Raw genomic sequence first — 20,257 nt, forward strand, 5'->3', positions numbered from 1 at the left:
CAATTAGATTATTGCTGATCTGTACGTCAACTCTATGGTTCTGCAACCCTTAACAGCCTTCCCCAACAAACATCTCTGATCCTCGGATTTGAGCTCGCGCACGCACACACACAACGCAGGCCAACAGACACACACACACCGCATGCCAACATACACACACAAAAATATGCAGGGTGACACAAATGCAGAAGGGCACACACACACTCAAGCCCAGGCTTCCACACAGACACACACATAAATGCAGGCCAACACATGCACTCACTCGCAGAGGCCGACACACACAAAAGCGCAAGCTGACAAACACACACACACAAACGCAGGCTGACACGCACAGATATATGACACCCACACACATCCAGAGGCCGGCACACGCACACGCCGAGAACAACACATGCACACACAGCTTCTGAGCTTTCTAAAGAGGATGTAAAATATTTCATGGCACTATTTTGAAAAGTGCGGAGATGTTACGGTCGTTAGGACCAATGTCAATCAACATCACAAAACAGATTATTTCTACATTTATGCTGATCTTGCAGTGTGCAAACTGGCTACCAGATTGCCTACATTACAACTCTGACTATAGTTCAAAAGTGCTTTGGGATGTCTGGTGGTTGTGAAAAATGCTAAATAAATGCATGGCTTCCTTTTTGCCTGCATTGTACAAAATGTCATTGAAACAAGTTGATAAAAGCATCATCGTGTCTCGAGTTAATCACCTCTTTAACAGGATATATTATTTCCCATTTAAAGTATAAGCTTAGTCTCTAGAAAACTAATATGTTACAAACATTCTCGACCTCTAAGTTGAAGCAGGAAATATAGCGTTTAGGTAAATGTAAAGCCAGGTGAAGACTTGCATTTTATATCCCCTCTTATTTTGTGTCTTATCCCAGTGTGTTTACTTCAAGACCTCCTCCATATCCCTCACTGGCCTCTCCCACCCACTTTGGCAATTGCCTTAATTCCCTTAATAATAGGCAGCTTCCCACCACCTCCACAACGGCCGTTCGAGTTGAGCAACAAATGCTGGCCTCGTCAGTGATGCCACATGCCATTAAATAATTCTTAAAATGCCTTCATTCCTCAGAATTGATGGCATATTTGCACCTCCCTCACTTTTGTCCATTCTTCTGTTGCTCACTTTTTCCTCTTCAATCTTTGAGCCAAGTTCTTGTAGGAATTCAGAAATCCTCTGGACAGGGATTGTGCCCACATGCTCCAATATCAAGCCTTTTTTACTGTATGCTCAGTTCAATTATTATCAGCACCAGGACTGCAGAAGATAAGCAATAAACACTAATGTCATTGTATGCCTTAGGTTTAAAACTTCCATACCATATGGTTCTGAACTGCACAGGCAGGGAGGGTCCAATGTTCGAGAACGGGATTATGTTGGTTATTCTGAGCTCAGGGTGAAGGGAGCTTCTGTAAGCTCATTGTTTAAATGAAGGTACACATTGGCCAGGGTTCAAATGATCAGGCAGAGCTGGAATTCTTCCTATGAGGACAATTATAGAATCCCTACAATGCAGAAGGAGGCCATTTGGCCCATCACGTCTACACCAACCCCCTGAAAGAGCACCCTAACCTAGGCTCACTCCCCTGCCCTATGCCCGTAACCCCACCTAACTTTTGGACACTAAAGGAGCAATTTAGCATGGCCAATCCACCTAACCTGCACATCATTGGACAGTGGGGGTAAACAGGAGCACCCGGAGGAAACCCACGCAGACACGGGGAGAATGTGTAAACTCCACACAGTCAGTCATCCAAGGCAGGAATCGAACCTGGGTCCCTGATGCTGTGAGGTAGCAGTGCTAACCACTGTGCTACCCACAAAGTGAGAAGGAGAGAGAAAGAGAAGGAAAGAAGACAAATAATGCACCATGTGTACTGAGGGTGGGAAGTCATAGCCAAGTTTGAATCTTGCTGACTCCAAAGTCTTTTGTAGCAGCATCACTGGACATTTCTGAGGAATGGGAATGCTGGGCAATAGGACCCTCCCTGCCATAATGCCAGGGGAGTCAACTATAGCAGAGAATAAAAATCAAACTCAAATACTGTGGTCTATCCAATTCAGTACACATTCTTATCAACTGGGTCAATAGCAAAGCTGAGCGGGATTGAATATGGGTTGTTCAATTGTATTGTCCAAAATAATTCCATGTAGTCACAGCTCACATTATATTCTGACCATATCTATACCTTTTCATGGGATTCACATTTAAATAGAGACCTGCATCCTTACAACAGGGATGTTTCACAGGAAGGAAAGGGGAATGTCATGATATGCAATAGTAACCCAGCAATCTTAGTGTCGGTTTTGTTGTGGAGCATTGTATTATCAGACGTAATTGCTTTCTAAAACCATAATAGTACTTTGAAATGGATTGTAACCCTGTAAATTTATAAGCTGCTAAATATTTTTTGCTCAATGGATTTAATGGTGCTGAACTAAATGGTATTTAATACTAAAGTCCTGTTGAATGTTAATATGGCAGCATCTGCCAACCAGCACAGATTGGTGGTTGATGTCTTTATTCTGCCAATGAGATTTTTATCGCTTGTTCCTGCAATCCGCTTGCAAAAGCAGTGTGTGACATAACGACCGATGGTGTGGCTTGCCTCTGGAATGGACTTGGATAATGATTTCTAATATATTGCCAACACAATAACCTAGCTACGCTATGGCGAGAGCGAGATTCTGATGGGTTAATCGAGTTAGCACATTGTATGTTAGGCCAGTTTTCACATCGAGATTAAAAAATAGTGATGCACAAGTGAGTTGCGGTCCCATTCTTTCTTTCCAAACCAAGATGGAGTCCAGCTCCGATTCAAGGGATGAAACTCCTCTAAGTGCAAACTGGAAGGGAAAAACGACAGGCATTTCTATAGGGCTTTTTCACAGTCTCAGGACGCCCCAAAGCAGATTACAGCCAATGAAGTGTACTTTAAAGTGTAGTCAGCTTTTTAAATGTACAAAATGCCAATTTGTGCATGGCAAAGTCCCACAAACCGCAATACAATAAATGAGCAAACAATCTGGCTTATTGATGTTGGTTGAGGAATACATTTTGGTCAGGACAGCAGGGAGTACTCCCCCTACCCTTCTTTGAATAGAGCCACACGATCTCACACATTTATCTGAGAGAGCAGGCAGGGCCCTCGGTTTAGCACCCTGTCTGAAAGATGGGCCTCCCACGCTGCAGCACTCCCTCAGTACTGCACTGCGTGCGGTCCTTTGCAAAGTGAGTTCAGAACAGCCCCAACCTTGAAACACACAAAAATTCATCAAAGATAAAGTAAGGTAAGGTAAAGTTGCCGTAGTCCCAGATTACCTTAGGCTGCTTTTCCCTTTGAGAGGGAGAGGTGGTGATTTAACCCGAGGATCACCACACCTCAGGCGAGGGGCAAAGTTGAGAAGGCGGAGCCTTCATGAATAACCTCAGCCATATGGAAATTGGACCCACGCTGCTGGCCTTGCTCTGTATCACAAACCAGCTGTCTAACCAACTAAGCTAAAATAGTAAGAAGTCTTGCATCACCAGGTTAAAGTCCAACAGGCTTATTTGGAATCACGAGTTTTTGGAGAATAGCTCCTTCATCAGGTGATTCACCTGATGAAGGAGCTATGCTCCGAAAGTTCGTGATTCCAAATAAACCTGTTGGACTTTAACTTGGTATTGCAAGAATTCTTACTGTGCCCACCCCAGTCCAATGCCGGCATCTCCACATCATAAGTTAAAATATTAATACTCAGCCCGTTGAATCTGCAACACAGGCCAGTCGATTGTCTAGAGATCGCTTTTTGCGCAGTATATTTTTCTCTACATCTGTAGGCGTAAGAGCTTTATGCACAGCACAGTAACCGCATCGCTTCCTTTTGCTGGAATAGATTCAAAATTAAAAGAAAAATCATAAGAACATTGGCTATTTTAAGAGTAGAATATGAATGCTTAATAGCAATGAAAGCAACTGCAGATCAAGTTATAAAAAAAATATTCGGTGGCAGAAATTGCCTCTTAAGGTGGAAGCTGAAAGAACATAGAATTGTACAGCACAGTACAGGCCCTTCGGCCCAAGATGTTGTGCCAAACTAGTCTGAAACTAAGATCAAATCAACCTACTCCCAATCATTCTAGTGCACTCCATATGCCTATCCAATAAGCGCTTGAAAGTTCCTAAAGTGTCCGACTCCACTACCATAGCTGGGAGTGCGTTCCACGCCCCAACCACTCTCTGAGTAATGAACCTGGAGGCGATTCTCTGAGCCCCGTGCCGGACTAGAGAATCGCCGCAACCGCGCCATGACGCAGCAACTCCGGCGTGCGATTCTCCGAGGTGCGGAGAATTGGCGCAGCACCGGAATCGGCGGGGCCGCCGATTCTCCAACCCAGATGGGCCGAGAGGCCGCCCTGATACGACAGAGTCCCGTTCACACCTGGCCACTGCTGGTGGGAACTCTGCGGGAACGCTCGGGGGGTGGCCTGGAAGGGGCCTTCGATGGGGTCTGGCCCGCGATCGGGGCCCACCAACCGGCGGGCCGCCCCCCCCAGCCTACTCTCCGGCGGGGCTGGCCCCCGAACACGGGCCCCATGTTGGGTTGGGGCCGGCGCGCATAAGACGTTCCCTGCGCATCCACAGGATGGCACGGCCCAACTGCGCATGTGCAGGATTGAGCTGGCCCAACTGCGCAGGCGTTGGTTGGCACGGCGCCCATTTGGTGCCGCGGAATGAGGCTGGAGCGCCGTGAACCGCTCCAACGCCGAATTGGCCCCATGTGGTAACCAGAATAGGTTGTGTTCGGCGTTCACGACGGCGCAAACACTTGGCCTCAATATCGGAGAATCTCCCCCCCTACCTCTTACATCCCTCCTATATCTTCCACCGTGCACCTTATAGTTATGCCCCCTTGTAACAGCTACATCCACCCGAGGAAAAAGTCACTGAACGTCCACTCTATCTATCCCTCTCATCATCTTATACACCTCAATTAAGTCACCTCTCATCCTCCTTCGCTCCAATGAGAAAAGCCCTAGCTCCCTCAACCTTTCCTCAAATCCAGGCAGCATCCTGGTAAATCTCCTCTGCACCCTTTCCAATGCTTCCACATCCTTCCTATAATGAGGTGACCAGAACTGCACACAATACTCCAAATTTGGTCTCACCAAGATCTTGTACAGTTGCAGCATAACCTCATGGCTCTTAAACTCAATCCCCCTGTTAATAAATGCTAACACACTATAGGCTTTCTTCACGGCTCTATCCACTTGGGTGGCAACTTTCAGAGATCTATGGACATGAACTCCGAGATCTCTCTGCTCCTCCACATTCTTCAGAACCCTGCCGTTAACCCTGTAATCCGCATTCAAATTTGTCCTACCAAAATGAATCACCTCACACTTATCAGGGTTAAACTCCATCTGCCACTTTTCAGCCCAGCTCTGCATCCTAGCAGTGTCTCTTTGCAACCTACAACGGCCCTCCACATTATCCACTACTCCACCAAGCTTGGTGTCATCAGCAAATTTACTAACCCAACCTTCAACTCCATCATCCAAGTCCTTGATAAAAATCACAAATAGCAGAGGACCCAGCACTGATCCCTGTGGTACACCGCTGGCGACTAGGCTCCAGTCTGAAAATTTGCCATCTACTACCACCCTCTATCTTCTATGTGATAGCCAGTTACTGATCCAATCGGCCAAATTTCCCTCTATGCCATACCTCCTTACTTTCTGCATGAGCCAACCATGGGGCACCTTATAAAACACCTTACTAAAATCCATGTATACGACATCAACTGCTCTTACCTTCATCTATGCACTTAGTTACCTCCTCAAAGAATACAATCAAACTTGTGAGGCAAGACTTACCCCTCACAAATCCGTGCTGACTATCCTGGATTAAGCTGCATCTTTCCAAATGATCATAAATCCTATCCCTCAGGACCCTTTCCAATAATTTACCAATGACCGAAGTGAGACTAACCGGCCTATAATTCCCAGGGTTATACCTATTCCCTTTCTTGAACAAGGGACAACATTCACCTCTCTCCAGTCTTCTGGCACTATTCCTGTAGACAGTGAGGACATAAACATCAAAGCCAAAGGCTCTGCAATCTCATCCCTCGCCTCCCAAAGAATCCTAGGATATATCCCATCAGGCCCAGGGGACTTATCTATCCTCCGGCTTCTCAAAATTTCTAACACATCTTCCTTCTGAATATCTACCTCCTCCAGCCTACCAGCCTGTATCACACTATCCTCAACAACATGGCCACTCTCCTTTATGAATACTGAAGAAAAGTATTCATTTAGGGCCTCTCCTATATCTTCAGACTCCATGCACACGTTCCCACTACTGTCCTTGACCGGCCCTACTTCACCTTGGTCATTCTCTTATTCCTCACACAAGTGTAAAAAGCCTTTGGGTTTTCCTTGATCCTACCCGCCAAGGACTTCTCATGCCCCATCCAAGCTCTCCCAAGCCCTTTCTTGAGCTCCTTCCTAGCTATCTTGTATCCCTCAAGTGCCCTAACAGAACCTTGTTTTCTCATCCTTACATAAGCCCCCTTCTTCCTCTTGACAAGACATTCAACCTCTTTTGTAAACCATGGTTCCCCCACTCGACCATTTCCTCCCTGCCTGACAGGGACATACATATCAAGGACACTCAGTATTTGCTCCTTGAACAAGCTCCACATCTCAATTGTGCCTATCCCTGACAGTTCCTGTTTCCATCTTATGCTCCCCAATTCTTGCCTAATCGCATCGTAATTACCCTTTCCCCAGTTATAAACCTTGCCCTGCCGCATGTTCCTATCCCTCTCCATTGCTATAGTGGAAGTCACTGAATTGCGGTCACTATCTCCAAAGTGCTCTCCCACAACCAAATCAACACTTGGCCCGGTTCATTACCCAATACCAAATCCAATGTGGCCCCGCCTCTTGTCGGTCTATCCACATATTGTGTGAGGAAACCCTCCTGCACACACTGGATAAAAACAGCCCCATCCAAACTATTCGAATTATAGTGGTTCCAATCAATATTTGGAAAGTTAAAGTCACCCATGACAACTACCCTGTGACTACCGCACCTATCCAAAATCTGCATTGCAATCTTTTCCTCCACATCTCTGTTACGGTTTGGGGGCCTATAGAAAACTCCTAACAAAGTGAGCGCTCCTTTGCTATTTCTAACTTCAGCCCACACTACTTCAGTAGACAGATCCTCCTCAAACTGCCTTTCTGTAGCCATTATACTATCCTTGATTAACAATGCTACTCCTCCACCTCTTTTACCACCTTCCCTAATCTTACTGAAACATCTAAACCCCGGAACCTCCAATAACCATTCCTGCCCCTGTTCTATCCTCGTCTCCGTAATGGCCACAACATCGTAATCCCAGGTACCAATCCATGCTTCAAGTTCACCAACCTTATTCCTGATACTCCTCGCACTGAAGTAGACATACTTCAAACCACCTTCATGCCTGCAGGTCCACTCTTGTGACCTTGGTACCTTCTTCAGTACTGCACTACCCTCAACTTTCTGAACTCAAGCAACGCTATCTCCTGGACTACAAATCAGTTTCCCACCTCCCTGCCAAATTAGTTTAACCCCCCCCCCCAAGAGCTGTAGCAAATTTCCCTTGCAGGATATTGGTGTCCCTCTGGTTCAGGTGTAACCCATCCTGTTTGTACAGGTCCCACCTTCCCCAGAATGTGCTCCAATTATCCAAGTAACTGAAACCCTCCCTCCTACACCATCCCTGTAGACACGTGTTTAACTGCACTCTCTCCCTGTTCCTCACCTCGCAAGCACGTGGCACTGGCAGAAAACCAGAGATGACAACACGGTCTGTCATGGCTCTCAGCTTCCACCCTAGCTCCCTGAATTCCTGTTTTACATCCCCGTCCCTTTTCCTACCTATGTCGTTGGTACCGGTGTGTACCACGACTTGTGACTGCTCCTCCTCCCCTTAAGGATCCTGAAAACACGATCAGAGACGTCACGGACCTTGGCACCCGGGAGGTAACACACCAACCGTGAGCCTCTATCGTTGCCACAGAACTGTCTATCTGTACCTCTAACTATAGAGTCTCCAATAACTAATGTTCTCCTGCTCTCCCCCTTCCCTTCTGAGCCATAGGGACAGACTCAGTGCCAGAGACCGGGTCACCGTGGCTTACCTCTGGTAGATCCCCCCCCCACAGAATCCAAAACGGTATACCTGTTATTGAGGGGAACAAGGGGATCCCTGCACTGACTGCCTCTTTCCCCTCCTTTTAAACATCAACCAGCTACCTTCATTCTTACGAGTAACTACATCCCTGTAGCTTCTATCTATAACCGACTGCCTCCCAAATGATCCTCCGTTCATCTAGCTCCAGCTCCAGTTCCCTAACACGGTCTTTGAGGAGCTGGAGATGGGTGCACTTCCCACAGGTGAACTCAACAGGGCCACTGATGGTGTCCCTCACCTCAAACATCCTGCAGGAGGAACATTTCACTGCCCGCTCTGCCATCCCTTCCATTTATCCACTTGACAATTACAGAGAGAAAAAACAAGCAGATTACCTGATTTTCACACTCCCCGCAGGTTAGAGGTGGTGGAAGGGTGGAGAGAGGAAAAGGAAAGAAAAGCTTACCTCACCAACTCACCACAGTCTTGTTTTTGGGGTTAGAGGAGGAGGATGGGTGGGAGACACTACCTGTGTAGTGTCTCAGGTTTGGCCACTGCCTGAAATATATTAGTTCCAGAAACCCACCCGACAGCAGCTTTCCACAATTCACTCCCCGCAACAGCCAATCAGCATCGCCGCTCTGCCGCCCTCTGCAGGATACTTGCCTCAACTTGTCCCCGCAGTCTATCCTCGTTGAGAGCTCCTTCTAGTCGCAGTGACTGCACCTGAGGCAAATCACTCCCCGCAACAACCAATCAGCGTCGCCGCTCAGCCTTCTGCAGAAGTTACATTATTTTCTTTTGGTTCTTTGAACATTCCTGCATCAACCCTCCCAAAATATCTATTTTCTTTAAAAGTGCAATGTTGCCGCCTTACAATGCTGTGGCAAAGCATTTTACGCTCCAACCTGTGTAAAGAGATTTCTCCTGCCCTCAGATTAAAAATTAGGTCCCAAAATGCCAGTAATCAGAGGTCATTAGTGATGTGACTGGTCTTTCCACTGCATTTATGACACATGATTACAGCTAATTGTTCCATTTCTACAAAATATTTCTGATTCAATAGTGTAAAAATCTACATTGTACAAGTAATGCATGAAATTACTGCTGGATTGAATGATTCTTCCAATACGTTTATAGCAGTGATTCACTCTGGCATTTCTAAAACACTTATTCCATACATGAGTGCAGACTATATAACTGCTTCCCTTGTAGCTCCAACAATCACAGGAGATCTATAGACAATGTCTTCACTTGGGCGCAGAATATGGTCTTTAGAAGATAGATGAGGGAATTAAAATGGTAAGGTTCTTGGATGATCCCTGGCTCAATAAAAGTAGAACTAAGAAAGCTAAAGAAAATTCAGTGTTCAGGCCAGGCACATACAACAGCTGAAGACAGCGCAAAGTATCAGAGTTTGAATCAGTCAATGCATCATCATGTTCTGTGCTAACTTTCAGTAATACCAGGTGTTTTGTTATGCTCTTGACGTAGCATAAGCTGCTTCCTTGTTGTACACTCTGACAAAGGAACGTTCAGACTTGGAGGTAGCTTTAACACATTTATTAAACTATCAACAATTCTCCTACTTGGATTCGACTCTCCTGTTAATCCTGCCATAGCTACTCAGACTAACAAACAGTCTGCTACAATCCACATGGTGGGTGTAATGTGTTTCAATCAAACCTGTCTGTACTCACTAAGTGTCTCCATTGGAAAGAAAAAGATCATGTGTGCTGTGTCTTTATATATGGGTAGCCCCCTTGTGGTAGTGTCACCTGTGTGTGGCTTGACTGCCCATTGGTCGTGCCCTATCTTACTGACCTATTGGTTGAATGTCTGTGTGTCATGATTCTGGTGCTCCCTCTAGTGTCTAGCAGGGTGTAGTGACTTTATGTTAACCCCTTGTGTATTTACAGTCATGCACATCACACCAGGGTTGGACTTGTGCTTCACCACTTGTGGGAAAAGTCCATCTGCTCCCTACAAAATGCTCATTCTAATGCTCTTGAACAGGAGGAAAGAGTCAATATTTGTGGGGTAGCGGTCAGCAATGGCACAGGAGTAATAGCTAGTGCGACATGATTTCAAACAATAATCTTTGTATTCTGTTCTGCAGTCTGCTTGATCAGCATCCCAGGCCCAGCTTGAATATCCAATCTTTCCACCACCAATGCAACCTGGATGCAGTGCATACCATCTGCAAGATGCATTGCACTCACAGTTCCTTCAACATTACTGGGTCAAATCTTGGAACCCCCTCCCTAACAGCACTGAGTAGATAGGTGGTAGTAGTTCAAAAAAAAAAATAATGGCTCATCAACACCTTCCCAAGTGCAATTAAGGATAGGCAATAAATGCTGGCTTTTCCAGCAACGTCCACAAACTTTAGGGATTAGTTTCATCCCTAAAAACTGTTGGCGTTCCCTAATGAATCAAGCCTCATGACCTTTCCAATAGGTAAGCACCATTAAAACATATACAGAATCATGGACCTTTGGTTGAAGCTGCAGTGGTTTTCAAACTTTTTCTCTGCAAATGTTGACCTACCTTGTCCCAAAGCTAACAAAACAACCTTCAGGACAGAAGAACAAATTAGTAAATTGATGATAGACGAATAATTAGTCCCGTGTAAATGAACACCATGGCAAAAATGTCAGATCGCAGGCTACCCTGTACCTCAACACGCATTAATTTAAATTTATTGCTCTGTCCTTTTGTTGTCATCAAATAACTGCTAATGCAAACTCGCCAAGCTAGCTTAAGAGGATTTAACATACATGAAGCCAATACTGTGCCCAATTTTTGAATTCAGACATAAAATATTGGTTGGTGGCAATGCAAAGGGATGCAGGCCCATTCTAAAAACCAACTGGTTGGACAGTGTCAAATATCCCTGAACTTCAGCACAACTTCCTGATTACCGACCAGCTTGATTCCCTGCTCAGTGACTTTTATGTAAAATATACATTTTTTAAAAATTGTTGTGTTGGAGAGTTTCCAATTCATTAGCTGTTTAATTATACTGCTGACAGTTACAGCCAACACTGATTAATGTCATCAGAAGGTTATAATCACAGCTTGGCTGATGTAAAAGAATGCAGGCCCAGCGATCAAGAAAAGATAAAATTCTGCAGCGTTTTAAATTGATTAATTAGGTAACTCACCAAGTAATTATGTATACATGCCTCAAGTTTGCTTTTCGAACAAGGTGGTTAGACTCACATTAGGAGTTACTTTTCCTTCTGATTTCATCCCATTGTTGGGCTGCCAAATGTCCATTCATAGTACATGAGTTTACATCAAGAGACATTTGACCATGGGGTGCATTGCATGACAAGCCTAATCCAGTTGATGGCCGGTATTTGTTTCTTTTATTTTATGGGATGTGCGTGTCCCTGGCAAAGCCCACCTTTGCACTGAACCCTTCAGAGGGCAGTTAAGAATCAACCACATTGCTGTGGGCCTAGAATCACACACAAGCCAAAAAAGGCAAGGACAGCAGATTTCCTCACTTCCCTCAAGAACATTAATGAACCAGATGGGTTTTTGCAACAATTAATGAGCATTTCATGGTCACCATTACGGAGTCAAGTTTTCAATTCCCGATTTATTAATTTAGTTTAGATTCCACCAGCTGCCGTGATGGGATTTTCACCCATGTCCCCAGGGTATTATACTGGACTACTGGATTATGAGATCAGAACATTGCCATTGTGCCACCATCTCCAGAGCTGTCAATTGAGGTCGATCATGATCATTTTCTGGGCTGAAGTTCGGCAATTGTTGCTCCCTCTTAACCTGTAGCTTTCCTTGCTGACATCACAAAAGAAAAAACAAACTTGCATTTTATAAAAGTCTATTTGTGATCTTCGGATCTCCCAAATCAACTTATTGTCAATTAAGTACTCATGGTTACCCAGTCAAGTTGCTAAATGCATTCAAAATCTATTCCATTCAGCATGGTGGTCGTGCCACATCTCGGAAGCTAAGCAAACTGAGGCCTAGATAGTACTTGGATAGGAGATCACCTGGGTCTACCAGGTGCAATGGGTAATGAGAGCTGAACTCTGAAAGATGTCCAGTCGTGGTAAAATTAGAGGGAAAGGTCACGCTAAGGCCAAGACCTGCTCCTCCAGAGCTGGTCTCCAGTTCCCCATCGGCCGCATCCACCAGCTGCTCTGCAAGGGTCACTATGCCAAGTGGGTGGGAGCCGGGGCGCCTGTCTACCTGGTTGTCTTGGAGTGCCTGACTATCACGATCCTTGAGCTGCCGGCAAAGCAGCCCAGGACAACAAACAACCTCACCAGTTCCCGTCACCTGAAGCTCACCATCTGCAATGACAAGGAGCTCAAAAAGCTGCTGGGAGGGGTGACCATCAACCAGGATGGGATCCTGCCCAACATCCAAATTGAGCTGCTGCCCAAGGAAACTGGGCATCCCAGCAAGGTCTATGCCTGATGGGGCAAAATGAGAAAATAAATCCTCTTTGGGAAGACGGGACTTCGTCTCCACAAGGGGTGTATGGTGGTCACTCCTACCAATACTGTTATGGACAGATGCATCTGCAGAGGCAGGTTGGTGAGGATTGAGGTAAAGTGTGTTTTACTTCACCACCTGCTGCAGGCCCAGTCTAGCAGTTATGTCATTTAGGACTCACCCAGATCAGTCAATAATAACACTACCAAGCCACCATGGTGATGGACATTGAAGTTCCCCACCCAGAGTACATTCTGCGTCCTTGCCAGCCCAGTGCTCAGCAGGAGTTTTCCTTTCCTATGTTTGATCTGATGTCATCAGACTTTATGGAGTTTGGAGTCGATGCTGAGGAATCCTAGAGCAGCGCCTTTTTGGCATGTATATCACTGTGTTACCATCTCTACTGGATCTGTCCTGCCGGTGGGACATACCCAGGGATGGCGATGGTGGTGTCTGGGACATCATGGGCGAAATTCTCCGGAAACGGCGCGATGTCCGCCGACTGGCGCCCAAAACGGCGAAAATCAGATGGGCATCGCGCCGCCCCAAAGGTGTGGAATGCTCCGCATCTTTGGGGGCCGAGCCCCAACATTGAGGGTGTAGGCCGACGCCGGAGGAATTTCCGCCCCGCCAGCTGGCGGAAAAGGCCTTTGTTGTCCCGCCAGCTGGCGCAGAAATGACATCTCCGGGCGGCGCATGCGCGGGAGCGTCAGCGGCCACTGACAGTTTCCCACGCATGCGCAGTGGAGGGAGTCTCTTCCGCCTCCGCCATGGTAGAGACCGTGGCGGAGGCGGAAGGGAAAGAGTGCCCCCACGGCACAGGCCCGCCTGCGGATCGGTGGGCCCCGATCGCGGGTCAGGCCACCGTGGGGGCACCCCCCGGGGCCAGATCGCCCCGCGCCCCCCCAGGACCCCGGAGCCCGCCCACGCCGCCTTGTCCCGCCGGTAAGGTAGGTGGTTCAATTTACGCCGGCGGGACAGGCAATTTATCGGCGGGACTTCGGCCCATCCGGGCCAGAGAATCGAGCAGGGGGGGCCCGCCAACCGGCACGGCGAGATTCCCACCCCCGCCGAATCTCCGGTGCCGGAGACTTCGGCAACCGGCGGGGGCGGGATTCATGCCAGCCCCCGGCGATTCTCCGACCCAGCGGGGGGTCGGAGAATTTCGCCCCTTATGTAAGGTATGATTCCGTTCGTATGACCACGTCAGGCTGTTGCTTAACTAGTCTGTGAGATAGCTCTCCCAATTTTAGCCCAAATTCCCAGATGTTAATAAGGAAAACTTTGCAGGTCGACAGGACTGAGTTTGCCATTGCAATCAGGGCTGCATAAGAGTACAGGGATTTCAGAGGGTTGTGAGCTGGAGGAGGTTACAGGGATAGGGAGGAGTGAGGTCATGAAGAGATTTGAGAACAAGGATGAGAATTTTAAATTCAAGGTATTGAAGTAAGTCCAGTCATGTAAACAGTGGACAATAAAACAAATAATAGGAGGTGCAAGGTCCCCGTTCCTCAATGAGGAACTTTAAAAGACAGGCTGAAACATTGGCAACCTTGCCAATGCTTCCGGTGTGGCTGTACAGTAACTGTAACGTTCCCATAAAGGCTCCTCTCAAGTTAACAACTTTAAGATACCATATGTGCAAAAAAATTTAAAGGGACCACAAAATTAAACAATCACCCACACACTCTGCCAGATGTAAAAATAGATAATCCATTTCCGTGTCCTCCTGAAGACCCCACCATCACAAATGCCAGTCTTCAGCTAACTCACTTCACTTCATGTGATCACAGAATCCCTACAGTGCTGAAGGAGGCCATTCGGCCCATTGAGTCTGCAGTGACCCTCTGAAAGAACACCTCACCCAAGCTCACTTCCCCGCCCTATCCCAATAACCCCTTACCTAACCTCCAGATCTTTGGACACTAAGGGGCAATTTAGCATGGCCAATCCACTGTGGCTACAAGGGCAGGTAGAGGCTGGGAATTGTGTGATGAATAACTCACCTCTGACTTCCCAAAGTTCATCCACAAGGCACAGATCAGGAGTTTATGGAGGGTGGTACGTGGGAGGCCTGTGGGAGGGCATTGGAATAGTCAAGTTTAGAGGTAAGAAAGGCAGGAATGAGACTTTCAGGGAAGAAAATGGGTGTTGTTGTGGAGGTGGAAATAGATGGTCTTAGTGATAGTTGGTCAGAAGGTCATTTCAGGAGTCAAACATGACACTAGGGATGTGAACAGCCTGATTGAGTCTCAGTTCCCAATGAGGATTGGTGTCAGTGGCTAACTCAGTGACTGCTTTTTAAGTATGTGATGCAACATTAGAAAGAGAAAATCTCTTAGTGTGAACTTTTTAGAGACTCCCCAAAGTGGAAATTCGCCCTATAATAACTCATCTTAAAATTGGCACCTTCCACCAGGTGAGCACTGAATGCTGCTCAAGTCCAATTTCACATCAAACTTTCATTCTCTGGCAGGGCTTTTCAGGTCTCCTGTTTATTTTCTGTAGGTTTTGCTATTGACGAGCTGGACATCTATAACCAAGAGCAGGATGTAGGATGCCGTTTACTGCTGAAAGGTACACCCACGCCCCTAACTCACAATGGCTGTTACACTTCAATCAACAGTCCTTCCTTGGGGTGAAAGACAGAAGTAGTAACGTGGAACCATCTGTTATCTTTTCAATTACTGGCTGCAGTAGTGACAGTCGGATAGACAGACCTCTCCAAGATGCACAAAACCAAAATAAAACAATTCCTAGTAAAACTCAGCTTCCACGCTGTGCTGAGACCCAGTCCAGCTCCTGAATAAAAAGAGTCAGCTGTACCTGCCAAGACCATCATAGCGTTGCAACATTTCTCAGAATTTATTTTGCACTTACTCAATTGGTAGCACTCTTGCCTCTCAGTTAGTAGGCCATGGGTTCAAGACCCACTCCAGAGACTTGTGCACAAAATTCAGACTGACACTCCACTGCAGTGCTTAGGGAGCGCTACAGACAGAGATGTTGATTTCAAATGAGACATTAACGAGACATCTCAGGTGAATGTAAGAGACCCTATAATGCTATTTTCAGACGGCAAGGGAGCTCTCCCCAGTGCACTGGCCATACGTATATTGCAATCAACATCACTAAAAAAATCACATTGTTGCTTGTTTGAACTTCCCAGGCACAAACTAGTTGCTGCACTTCCTACAATTGTGACTACACTTCAAAGAGCACTTCCACTGGCTCTAAAGAGCTTTGGGGTTCCCTGAGAAGGCGGTACAGAATGTAAATATTTAATTCTTTCTAAAACTACTCAACTGTCGAAACATCTGGTAAGTTCGAAAACAAATCAGAACTGGGTGACAAAAGGTGAGTGGAAAGCAGCATAGGGCAGGCAAGGGAGTTGGAAAAATTGGACATCAATTGGTAGATTTTAGGCACAAGTTAAATTGACAAAGTACACACCCTTCCCTACAACACCACAATTTCTGAGTGCATAAAACACTACCCTGTCATAAGAACTAGGAACAGGAGTAGGCCATCTGGCCCCTCGAGCCTGCTCCGCCATTTAATGAGATCATGGCTGATCTTTGTGGACTCAGCTCCACTCTCCGGCCCGTACACCATATCCCCGAATCCCTTTATTCTTTAGAAAGGCATCTATCTTTTTCTTTAAAACGTTTAAAGAAGGAGCCTCAACTGCTTCACTGGGCAAGGAATTCCAGAGATGCACACCCTTTGGGTGAATAAGTTCCTCCTACACTCCGTCCTAAATCTACCTCCCCTTATTTTGAGGCTATGCCCCTTAGTTCTGCTTTCCCCGACCAGTGGAAACAACCTGCCCGCATCTATCCTATCTATTCCCTTCATAATTTTATATGTCTCAATAAGATCCCCCCGCATCCTTCTAAACTCCAATGAGTACAGTCCCAGTCTACTCAACCTCTCATCATAATCTAATCCCCTCAACTCTGGGATCAACCTAGTGAATCTCCTCTGCACTCCCTCCAGTGCCAATATGTCCTTTCTCAGGTAAGGAGACCAAAACTGAACACAATTCTCCAGATGCAGCCTCACCAACACCCTATACAATTGCAGCATAACCTCACTAGTCTTGAACTCCATCCCTCTAGCAACGAAAGACAAAACTCGATTAGCCTTCTTAATCACCTGTTGCACCTGCACACCAACTTTTTGCGACTCGTGCACCAGCACACCCAGGTCCCTCTGCACAGCAGCAGGTTTTAACATCTTACCGTTTAAATAATAATCCATTCTGCTGTTATTCCTCCCAAAATGGATAGTCTCACACTTGGTCATATCCTCCAGATTACCCCAAAATTCCTCCCCACTCTGCAGTACTACTGGACTTTGTAGGGAAAAGCATGAGCCAATACCCCCAAATAGATTGGTACTATTCCAAGAAGTACCTGAAGAGGTTGCCAGAAATCAAGAATATCTGGCCTCAATCCAGTAACTAGCTTGACCTCCCAATCTAACTTTTCATAAAATTTGTTCACAAAGTGACTCATTTAATATTGAGTCCTTGCACTATCATACAAAGAGAATGAAACTTCATAATTAATTCCAACAAATGTTCTCCAGCAAAATGACTGAACTTTGTAGAATGTACTGCTCTGTACACAGAATACAAGGACTCATTTACAGGCCAGCACCAAGTCAGGTCTCAATCGCTTGAGGCGATTCAAACATAGAGGTCATATACAGACAGTATTAAAAAATGCAAAGTTTGCAAAAAGCCCGTCGTATCTGTGCCAGCCCTTGGCTCAGACAATCTAAAACTAATCCCACTGGTCTCTCTCTCCATAGCACTGCATCCTCCTCTGTTTATAATACATCTCTCTTCTCCAAGGACAATAGGAACATTATACACACTATGTTTCCAAGTTTCACCTCCTAGCTGATCTGAAAATATGCTTCATTTCCCAAATTTGATGTAATCTGAAGGAAAGTATGTTATTTGCAGATCAACAAACCCTGCTCAACAGAGGAGTGCGGAATTTTAGTGTGGGGAGAAAACTCTCTGTATGACTGTTCCATTCTCTGGGACACAACGAGAAAGGAGAATCGGGAGAATAATAAATGCTGAAGGAATGAAAAACACACCAGGAAAAGGGAAGTGTTCCGAGTCACATTTGGAATCTGTTCAAACAAAGTCAAAATGGGAAACAACCAAGTCATGTGGAGGTTCATGTTCAGTTGAAAAGTTTTAAATGGAGTTGACTCAATTCTTGGCTTACCCCTACCGCCCATCACCCTGGCAGCAGCAGAGATTGATGTGTTGCAGACTGACTGCTAAGGACATGAAAGCTTGAAGGCTGTCATCAAAACCAATTGTTCTGCAAAGCAGCATCCAGATTTAGGAGAAATAAATGGATAAGCAGGAAGGGGATGAGCTAGGCAAATCTCACATTCTGTTTATTCGTTCATTTTATTTTACTAATATTGTACTCTTTAAATGGTTGATCACAGAGATGAAATGGAAGGGACAATATTTACAGTTCTGCTTCACTTCCTAACAATCAATACATCATTGATCTCTACAAGCATTGCTGAAGTAGATAGTGTGTCAACTTAAAAGAAGTTCAAATAATAATTAATTCACAGAATCTTTACAGTGCCAATCGGCCCATCGAGTCTGCTCCGGCTCTCTGAAAAAGCATTCTAATCTTGTCCCGCCACCTACCTTATCCTTGTAACCTTGCGCATTCTCTCCTTTCAGATAGCAACCTAATTCCCTTTTCAAAACCTGGATCGAACCTGCCCCCACCACCCCGAGTACATTCCTTCCAGACTCCAACCACCCCCTGGTGAAAGAAAATTCCTCAGATCACTTTTACTCCTTTTGCCAATTTTTGTGAATCTGTTCCCTCTAGTTCTTGATATTGACCATAATAAGACCATAAGACATAGGAGCAGAATTAGGGCGTTTAGCCCATTGAGTCTGCTCCGCCATTCAATCATGGCTGATATGTTTCTTATCCCCATTCTCCTGCCGATAACCACTGATCCCCTTGTTAATCAAGAACCTATCTATCTCTGTTTTAAAGACACTCAGTGATTTAGCCTTCCCAGCCTTCTGTGGCAATGAACTCCACAGATTCACCACCCTCTAGCTGAAGAAATTCCTCCTCATCTCAGTTTTAAAGCAATCAGCCCCTTCAGCTTGAGGCTTGCCCTTGGGTTCTATTTTTAAAATAAATTTAGAGTACTCAATTTTTTTTTTCAATTAAAGGGCAACTTAGCGTGGCCAATCCACCTAGCCTGCACATCTTTGGGTTGTGGGGGCGAAACCCACGGAAACACGGGGAGAATGTGCAAACTCCACACGGACAGTGACCCAGAGCCGGGATCGAACCTGGGACCTCAGCGCTGTGAGGCAGCAGCACTAACCACTGCGCCACAGTGCTGCCAAATTTTGAAATCGTGCCCTGCAAACCAGTCTTGGTCAATATCAGGAAGAGCAACTGTCCCAACCCAGGCTCCTGGGGAACTCCACTAAAAACTGTATTCCAATTTGAAAAACAGCTATTTCTCACTACTCTCTGTTTCCTGTCATTCAGCCAATTTGTTATCCAAGCGTCTACTTTCCCTTCTATTCCATGAGCTAGAGTTTTGTTCACAATCTGTCATGAGGCACTGTATCCAATGCCTTTTAAAAATCCATATGCACCACATCAATAGCATTGCCCTAGCAATCTTCTCTGTAACTGATGTGTTGTGTGTTCTGGATCACATACAGGTCACCAACACTTGAAGTAGTGTAACACTATTTTATTAAACGGTTAACTATTTAAACATACTTGAACTGTGGGTAAATACGACACCAGCTTTAACTAAAGCCCTTTGCCTTGTCCTAACCAGTTGATGCCCTCAGCACATGGTGAATGTCTGTGTTGCAGGCTGTGAGCTCTGTGCTCCTAGCTAGCTGCTACTCGAATGAGCGGGAACTCTGATGTCCCCTGTCTTTATAGAGCGTGTGCTCTCACTGGTGATTGGCTGCGGTGTTGTGTGTGTTGATTGGTCCCACTGTGTGTCCGCACCATGATATACTGGTGTATATTATGACAGTAACCTCCTCAAAAACTACAGCAAGCTAGTTAAACATGATTTCCCCTTATGGATATGTTGGCTTTCCTTAATTATCCTACACTTGTCGAAGTGAGTATTGATTTTGTCCGAAATGAATTCTAACCACCATAAACCAGAAATAGATGGCTGCAAAAAATCCTAAAGTAAAATGTAAATTAATTTTGATCACAAACTTAAAGATCCTATTTACCCACTTTCACTACTTGAGCTGGATTTCATACCTTGGCATTAACGAGTAATCCCTTGTATAACTCACAGAAGCTGGCATTTGGTACACACTGCTCCTCGTCCCACATGTTAGACATTACTTAGCGTAGCTCTCATTGACTCATTACTGGCACAGGGTCAGAGCTAATCATGCTTAAACGTTTTCCACAATTCACTCCCAATAGTGGCAGCGGCAAACAAAATCACGGTCAACTCAGATTCGGCACACAACAAAGCGAGATTATAACAAATAAGCCACTTTTATATTCTGGTCAATTT

The 20,257-nt window shown here is 45.7% G+C and overlaps 2 protein-coding genes across 6 annotated transcripts in view; one reads left to right on the forward strand and one right to left on the reverse strand.

The window, feature by feature from the left end:
• The window catches only part of capn15 (calpain 15), a 449,339-nt gene that overhangs the window by 178,832 nt on the left and 250,250 nt on the right, over positions 1 to 20,257 (reverse strand). The window lies entirely within an intron of this gene.
• LOC140393590 (histone H2A-like) lies at positions 12,269 to 12,652 on the forward strand. The gene has a single exon (XM_072479862.1). It carries the CDS (start codon positions 12,269 to 12,271, stop codon positions 12,650 to 12,652), a length of 384 nt encoding a protein of 127 aa, XP_072335963.1.

This window comes from Scyliorhinus torazame, chromosome 17, assembly GCF_047496885.1.
Source record: "Scyliorhinus torazame isolate Kashiwa2021f chromosome 17, sScyTor2.1, whole genome shotgun sequence".
NCBI classification, from domain to species: Eukaryota; Metazoa; Chordata; class Chondrichthyes; order Carcharhiniformes; family Scyliorhinidae; genus Scyliorhinus; species Scyliorhinus torazame.